At 29.9% G+C, this 9,417-nt stretch overlaps 1 protein-coding gene across 1 annotated transcript; it reads left to right on the top strand.

Moving 5' to 3' along the window:
* Positions 1-1,339: 1,339 nt before the first annotated feature.
* Positions 1,340-9,128, top strand: LOC101491120 (phytyl ester synthase 1, chloroplastic). The gene is made up of 13 exons (XM_004494606.4): positions 1,340-1,902; positions 2,404-2,455; positions 3,009-3,064; positions 3,428-3,586; positions 3,697-3,801; positions 3,918-4,024; positions 4,402-4,523; positions 4,866-4,974; positions 5,952-6,085; positions 6,373-6,742; positions 7,193-7,306; positions 7,879-7,964; positions 8,691-9,128. The coding sequence occupies exons 1-13, from the start codon at positions 1,485-1,487 to the stop codon at positions 8,992-8,994; spliced, it is 2,136 nt and encodes a 711-aa protein (XP_004494663.1). The 5' UTR covers positions 1,340-1,484; the 3' UTR covers positions 8,995-9,128.
* Positions 9,129-9,417: the final 289 nt, after the last annotated feature.

Genomic DNA, 9,417 nt, shown 5'->3' with positions numbered 1-9,417 from the left:
AAGACGAGCGAAAGACCGACTTAACAGTTGAAAGATTAAATAAGATATAAGAAATACTTGTAAGACGAATGAAATATCAACTTAATAGTTGAAAGATTAAATAAATCATAAGTATTTTGAGGGACCAATTTAATAGTAAAAAGAATAAATAACACCTACCAAATTATTAGAAAATCAACAAAAGACTTAACAATTGAAATACTAACAAAAAACTAAGTTAACAATTAAAAGGTTAAATAAGACCTAACAAGTATTTGAAATACCAACAAATTAATTTAATAGTTTAAAAGATATACCAACGAATTAATTTAATAGTTTAAAAGATATATAAAACTTAACAAATACTAGAAAGACAAACAAAAGACTTATTTAATACTTAAAAGGTTAAATAATACTTAACAAATATATAGAAGACTAACGAAATACCAACTTAACAATTAAAAGAAATAAATAATACTTAATAAATTATTGTAAAACTAACAAAAGAGTAACTTAATATATCAAATTTATTTGATTCAATTTTACTTACATTTAATACTAAAGTGAACATTTCAAAGACTAACAAAATATTGACTTAATGCATAATTTTATATATTTTTATGATGTTATAAATTAATTCATATTCATCCAATAAAATGAAAGAGTTATTTTTAATTTGATAGTTTGTTACACATTTCCTTTTTACTCAACATCTCCTTTTGTCTTACATTGTACATTTTTTTTTTGGATTTTATTTTTCAATTATTAAAGTTTACGTTTTCTTTTAAATCACAATTATGACACATATAGTTTAAAGACCATATTACAATATAAACACACAAGTCCACTATACTAAAAATAAAAATAAAAATGAACATTCTAATAATAAAAAATAGATGTCTTTTTATATTTCAAACATCATCACGAAAAATCAAATACAAATTCTCCTTCTCACATCTCAACCATCCATTTAATTTATTATTAAATCAATCACAATAACCTCCCCTTAATTATGTCGATGAGCAAACTTTTACTTCTCCATGTTATATGCCACCATGTATCCATCGCTGTTGCCACAAAACATGATCAACAAGTACCGTGTGTGTCATATTAGCTTCCACTCAATTCAATACTATTACTCACATGAGATATATTATATACCGTATAATTTTATACTCCTCATATCTAATATATATATTAAAAAAAATAGACAAAGTACATATATACATTAAATTTAAATTAAATATATTAATTTTTATTGATTAAACTTTATTATAGATTTAAGACCATACGTTATATTATTTATTTTTTGACTCATATATTTTCATATTATTTTCTTCTTCTTCTTCTTCAATAGTAAACTCATATTTCAGAAAAAAAAAATAGTATACCTCATAATATTTTATATATAATATAATTATAAGAAAGAAAAAGAACCAACTTTTTTCACTTGTTCCAAAAGAAGCCGTTGCAGTTAAGTTGATAGTTCATGTTCATCATCTGAAATGGTTTCAGTAACAATTGGTTTCCATGTTTCACCCATTTCAACCATAACATCTCAAAGAAAACATCTTCATCGCTTTCAAGTCCATCAACAATCCCGTAACTTAGATGTCTTATCTTCTGAATCTGATTCATTAAACATAGCTTCTTTAGTTGTTGACACAAACCAAAATGGTTCTACGATTAAGGAGCAAAACAAGGTTTTGCGTTCTAGTAGAGTTGTTGAAGAGAAGAAGAGTAATGAAGAACAAGTTGGTTTGGTACCTCTTTGGGATGATGGGTATGGAAATCGTACTGTGGAAGATTACTTCTCTGTGGCTAAAGATCTTTGCAAGAGTGATGGTGGGCCACCACGTTGGTTTTGCCCAAATGAATGTGTTGTTCCTTTGAATGATTCTCCCACTCTTATGTTTCTACCTGGTAATACAATAATCACTTTTTTTTTTCTCTATTATTTTCTCATCATTTTTTGATAAAAAATGTTATTTCAATGTTAATTTAGGACAACGAAATTTGATAAATTTTTAAATGGTTAATGTAGTTTACACATGTGGTGAATGAAATTTGATGAATATATTAAGATTGAATAATTTATAAACCATTGCCTGAATGTAATTAATGGCAAATTTGAATGTTGCTAACTAGACCTGAAGTTCAACTACATGTGTAGATTTTATGTTTTAGTAGATAATTAATAAATTGTGACACTTGATATATCTATTAATGTAATTTAAATTTTGTTAACCATATGTGTGAACTGCGTTGACAATTTATAATGTTGTTGAACTTTTGTTGTCCTAAGTTTGAGGTTGAAATAACATGTATGATTTTTGTTTTCAGTTGTTATGATAATGTTATTTATTATATTTGAATGTGAAGAATGAGTTAAACATGTGCAGTGTTTGAGTTTATCTCTTGCAGGGATGGATGGAACTGGATTAGGTCTCTCTTTGCACCATCAAGCTCTTGCCAAGTAAGTTATACTGTATTATATTCTATTGTACATATCACCATAAAATGGCATTTGTTTAGAATTAGTGCTTTTACATTAATTTTGTGTCTTTGATATTAGTCATTATCACAATTATTGCTGCAGAAAGGTTTTGTTGAATGTTAATGACAATAAGAGGCTCTCTTTACTCTAACGAAGTTGTAAGATCAAACAAATTGATATAGAAATTGACAAAATTTCAAAAATGAATTATGAAATTGAAAATTGTCAATCACATTAATCTATTTAGAACAATTGACTAAATGGACAATCCAGAATGACTAATGTGATAAAAGGATTTCAATTTCAATGATCATTTTTTAATTTCATTAATATAGAGACCAAACTATCCGACACTTATAATTTAAAGAACTATATTAAGGATTCACTTGTAAAAAAAAATAGTGATTCGCTCTTTCACTTTATTGTGTTTGATATATGTGTGTACTGATTCCAAGTTGACAAGTTTATTCTATGTAGTTTGTTGCAATAATATTTTTGCTTCCTCTTATCACCTTTACTTTTTTCACAACAGGTTTTTTGAAGTTCGTTGCTTCCATATTCCTGTTCATGACCGAACGCCATTTGAAGGTCTTTGCTTTTTAACGTATGCTTTTGTCAACTTTCTGAAGTTCATTATTGTTGCTGTTGATGCATTTAAATAAACATCGCTAGTAACTTCAAGTTGATAATTGTAAATTTAGCAGTTTGATTTTATTGAATCATATGGAGCTTCCCAATTGTGATGTGAATTGATATAATCAGAATTTGTTGTGTTTTGATTAGTTTATCTTGTGTCTAAAATAGGTTGCAATCAGAATATGGGAGCTTATAGGTTAAAATGATTTCCATAAAAAAATTAAGCAAATTTAAGCATGCAATTGATTGTGGAATGTTATAGATGTGAATGAATTTGAACTGAAAGCTTTTCTTTTTGTTTTTGGATTTATGAAGGGCTGGTGAAACTTGTTGAAGAAGCTGTTAAAATTGAGCATGCTCTATCCCCAAAGAAGCCAATTTATCTGGTAGGTGATTCCTTAGGTGGTTGCCTCGCACTTGCGGTTGCTGCTCGTAATCCAACCGTTGATCTAGTACTTATTTTAGTCAATCCTGGTGAGTCTATTAATGCTGTATTCTTTGTCAAAATTGTTCACATATTTTATTTGGTAATGTTTTGTCAATTATTAACTGTTAGTATGACAATATATACCTTTCAACCACAGCTACATCCTTTGGTAGATCTCAGTTACAACCTTTGTTACCTATCTTGGAGGCTTTACCTGATGAACTACATGTAACTGTTCCATTTCTTCTTAGTTTTGTCATGGGTAAATAATCTTATTCTCAAACCAAATTGGCCTCATTTTTCACTAATAGAGCTTCTATTTTTTTTTTCATTATAAATGCTCATTCATATGTATATTATATAATTTCATGTCATCAGGTGATCCAGTGAAGATGGCATCAGTCAATATCGGAAATAAGCTTCCTCCTACAAAGATAATTGAACAACTGTCATACAACCTTACTTCATTGCTGCCATGTCTTCCTGTAAGTAGCTTTTGATATTATGTCTATTGTCTCCCCTGCTCCCTCCCTATTTTTTCATTGATTTTGTGTAGGGATATAATATAATATAATGTTTCTAATTGTTATTTAACAAGAATTACAAGCTTGTGGAATGAAATTACCTCCTAAACTTTGGTAACACACCCACACTTACAAAATTAATAAAGGTTTCTTTTTTACCTTGTTGGGTGACCCTTACAACTCCTTTGAATATCCCTTATTTTGTATTTTTAAGTAGTATACATCTTTTACCTCAATCATTTTCCTTTGCTCTACTTTCTAGACAAACACTTACAAGTTCATAAAATATAGCATTATGTTGAGCTGCAACTAAATTTTACTCTGTGATCTGTTGTCAGGAGCTGGCTAATATTATACCAAAAGACACTCTTCATTGGAAAGTTAAACTTCTCAAATCAGCTGCTGCATATACTAATTCGCGTCTGCATGCCGTCAAAGCTGAAGTACTTGTGCTAGCTAGGTTTTTACCTCTCTAGATTTGATGTCTCATACTAATATTGTGTGTATGTAGAGTAATATTGAAGTACTTTTGCATACTTTGTGACATATCACAGGAATTCTGTTACAATAACCTATAGAATTATATGCCTTGTATTTTTCACGTAAATTTACTGATTTTGGGCTTCTCTATGATATCTTCTATAAAATGCATAATTCCCAGATCAATAGTGTTTTATAGGACTTTAGCATTTATCCTCTCCATTTTTGAGGCATGTGTTTTTATAACATGCATATATTACACTTTACTTTTAAGTTGGTGTTCTCAAATTGGGTGTTGAGATTGACAAATTTTTCATTCTAGTGGCAAGGATAACATGCTCCCCAGTGTAAATGAAGCTCAAAGACTTGCTGGTACATTGAAGAACTGCAAAGTTCGTATCTTTAAGGACAACGGACACACCCTTCTTTTGGTACGTGTAATGGATAGATATACTTACAGCTATCATCACCAATAACCATGTGACTTTTTCAAATGAAATGTTACTTAGTATCATTTTTTATTTTGATCATTCATTCGAAATTGAACCGACCATGTTTAGGTTTAGTGGAAGGGACTGGTCTCTTTTAATGTGGTGAACAATTAATAGTTCGAATTTCTGTTGAGAGAGGCATTGACATTTCGTGTTTACTCCTCAAACATGATTTTTTTTCCTGAAGGATTTAGGAGGAAGTGTGTAAATTCACCCAAAAAAATTAATTTGAAATTGGATGGTCAATTATAAGAATTCTCATCTCTTATTATAAAATAATGCTCTCAGTTGACAGCCCTCTGTCCAATGTGGGTTTAATCAGAGTATTGTGATACACCACATCACATTAGGATAAGTTCTTTTGTAGTATGAGAGTACTACAATACTTCAGTAAGAACCTAACACATGGCACTGCATAACAATGCAGTTAAAGATTAGTTAGATCATTAGATTGAAAACAAAATATAATCAAATTAAATCAGGAGCAATATTCATGTAGTCTATTTATGATATTTAACTTTGACAAGGAGACTCTTTCCATAATTCAATTGTTATATTCAGTTTTAAGTTGATGACAGTTGAACTTGAAAACAACTAACAGAAATTTTATGACAGTAAGTGCTTTTATGTAAAGGCAAATAGAAGGACATCTGGATATGTTTATTAATTTATTAAAGTTTGGCACTCATCCATCAAACAACAGGCAAATAGAAGGACATCTGGATATGTTTATTAATTTTAAGTAGCTATTTACTACGTACCACAGTCGAACACTGCATTATGGGATGGACTTAGTAGCCTTTTCTCATTATACAGTTTTAACAATATTAGTCACTAATTTACTAATTATGTTATGTAATCTTCTGTGATAACAACTGTTGCTTATTTGATTAATTATGCTCTGCATGTTAGTGCAGGAAGATTCTATTGGTCTGTTGACAATCATCAAAGGGACTTGCATGTACCGTCGTTCGAGGAGGCGTGATTTGGTCATGGACTTCCTTCCCCCCAGTACGACAGAATTCAGATATGCAATGGATCAAGTAGTTGGGTAATTTGATCTAAAATATTATTTTGCTTGCCACATATTATTTTTATTAGAAATCTATTTGTTAAGTTCGTTGTTGCATAGACGGATATTCATTGAACTGATTGAATGATTACAAAAAAGAGCTATTTGAAGAGATACAAAAAGGCTAATAAAAAGTAAAACAACTGTCTAAAAGAATAACTGAATAAAAACAAATTATTCAACCAACTTAGTGAAACTCTAATAAACTCAAATGGCGATAATCAGTTTACATTGCTAACATGTTACCAATGTGACGTGAATAACAGATTATTTCGTTCTGTTACTGGATCTGTGATGTTCTCTACATTAGAGGATGGAACGATTGTAAAAGGTCTGTCTGGTGTTCCAGATGAAGGTCCTGTCTTATTCGTTGGTTATCACATGTTGGTGGGATTAGAACTTATCTCACTTATAGACGAATTTATAAGTCAGAAGGGTATTGCTCTTCGTGGAATAGCACATCCCGAACTGTTTACAGGAAAAATTGAGAGTTCTTCTTCTGAGTTTTCTTTGGTTGATTGGGTTAAGGTATTTGGTGGGGTGCCTGTTTCAGCAAGCAATCTTTTTAAATTACTTTCAACAAAATCTCATGTTCTACTATATCCCGGTGGCGCACGCGAGGCTCTTCATTTTAAGGTGCATCAACTTTCTTTGTTTCATCATATTTTTTATCCTCAGTTATTTGATATTTTGCAGATTGTTGGTTAGTATTGTGGATAATATTTCAATCTAACTTTTATTAAGCTTCTTTTTCTTTTGGATAGACAAACGTTAGGAAGTTAGTACTTATGTTAGTTTTCAGAGTTCGGACCCTAGACCTTCTGCTTAAAACTCTTTTCGGTGTCTTAGCTCACCAAATGAGCTACCTACTTAGGACCACTGAAGGAGTCTCTGGATTAGTTTTAGTTTGCTCTGTACTGTTAAAGCTGTCACTTACAGCACAAAATCATATACATTAAATTCATATCTTGTTTAGGGTTGTTCTTATTTTTATGTTTCTATTGATTTATCCTATTAGTGAAACTTAGAGATCAACACTAACTTTTATATGATTATGATTCTACTACTGTGCTCCTACAATGCCAGGGTGAAGAATACAAATTGATTTGGCCTGATCATCCAGAATTTGTGAGAATGGCAGCACGATTTGGCGCCACCATTGTGCCATTTGGAGTTGTCGGTGAAGACGATATAGCTGAAGTAGGTTTTCTTTCTTACATCTTAACTTTTTTTAACAAAGATAATAATTTAGACTGTTCATTCTAGTTGAGTCAAGTGATATATCATTTACTCACTCATTTTCTTTTTAGTTGTCGTTTTAAGTTTATTTACACATCAAAAACCGATAAATTTTGTTACTTTTAGTGAAATTATTTATCTTTTTTCAATAACACCTTTTACTATTTATGATCTCACTCGACTATTTTTGTCTGCAGTAAATAGATAAGAGTAATATTGACAAAGTAATAGTTAATGTTACATTGAACTTTAAAAACAACAAGTAAATAGTAACTGATGAGTAATAAAAAAGATCACATATCATAGATGCACACCACCAAAATTCTGTTGGGAATGCACATGTTGAATATCTTGGTTATTATGGTTCAAATAAATATTAAGTTCAGTTAATAAAGAATCTAATCTAATGTTATTATGTTAACATAATTTTATGGTTTTCATATATAAATAACCATACATTGTTGTGGATTAGAACCAACATTGGCTAATTCTAGAATATTTTTTTTTGTACTTTTTCTGATTGAATTTTACAGATAGTTCTTGACTACAACGACTTAATGAAGATTCCGTTAGTCAACGATTACATCAGAAGCATTAATCAAGACTCAGTTAAGTTTAGGTAATTATTCTTCATCTCAATTATTTTTAATACAATAAAGTTTAGGCTTATTTTTAATACAATAAAGTTTAGGCGAGTTTGGTCTCGCAGACTCACCAGGGTTACGGTACTTAGATATTACCTATCCACTCGCAAGGTTCTTGATTGTAGGATTCAAACTCAGTTCCTTGTGGGTATGGTCATCCTTGAGATTTGGAGTGTTTGTATGAGGCATGAATTTGGTGCCTTATTTTTTTTATAAGTCATATTTTATTGATTATCAAATTCAAAATTCGATAGTCTTCAACATAAAAACTAAAGATTATAAGCATTGAAAAAATTCATATCAAACCAAAACCACAGTTGAATTATAGTAAAAATTAGTTATATATGTATCGGTCAACCCAAACATGTATAGTAACATCCAACTCTAGTGACAATATCCCTTAACCTAAAAAAAGAGTCTCTTTAGTATATTCTAGTATATTTTATATATATCTAGCGAATGTATAGTTTTAAAATGAGAGGGTGAGAAGAGTAAATTTTGATCATACAATCATACACAACATATGATCACTTAAAAAAATCACATGAGTTGTTGTTTTAACTGCTTATGGTATCTGAGTAGAATCCTTAACAATTAGACCAATATGCGTTGGCAATATACTTCTTCATCTTAATTTATGATATGTGATTTTATTATTCATTAAATCAAAGAATGAGTAAGATATAATTTTGAACTTTCAGAGACGAGAGAAGTGGGGAGGTGGCAAACACAAATTTATCATTTCCAGTGCTACTACCAAAAATACCTGGTCGATTTTACTATCTATTTGGGAAACCTATAAGAATGAAAGGAATGGAGAATTTAGTAAAAGACAAAGAAAATGCCAACAATTTGTACCTGAAGATTAAGTCTGAAGTTGAACACAACATAGATTACTTGATCAAGAAGAGGGAGGAAGATCCTTATAGGAATTTAATCGACAGGAAATTGTATCAGGCTTTATATCCATCTGAAACTGATCAAACCCCTGCATTTAAGCCTTGAAAACTTGTTCATCTAATACATTATTATTGTTGGTTATTTTCATGTAATCATAATTATTTGAACCTGATAAATATATGTGGACGGTCATCATTAATAAAATAAATTAATGGAGCTTTCTCTGTACCAAGAGAGTATATTAATGGATTTTTCATTGCTATTTGCTTATTATTAAATTAATTAATAACTACCCGTCTCTGTCTCCATTGTTCCAAAATAAGTGTTGTTGTAATGCATTTTTCATAAAATTAATAAATGAATGTAATTTTTCAAAAATATCTTCATTAATTATTGAATATTAATTATTTTCATAAACATACATTAGAATATAAATATAATTATTAATTAATAACTACGTGTGGATATTTATTGGGACAAGGGGTGGTGATCGTCATCTAAAAATTAAACCTATGATATGATAAAAAC

The sequence above is a fragment of the Cicer arietinum genome, chromosome 3, assembly GCF_000331145.2.
Source record: "Cicer arietinum cultivar CDC Frontier isolate Library 1 chromosome 3, Cicar.CDCFrontier_v2.0, whole genome shotgun sequence".
Taxonomy (NCBI): Eukaryota; Viridiplantae; Streptophyta; class Magnoliopsida; order Fabales; family Fabaceae; genus Cicer; species Cicer arietinum.
The sequence above is the reverse complement of the archived record's forward strand: the minus strand, read 5'-3'. Positions and strand labels throughout refer to the sequence as shown.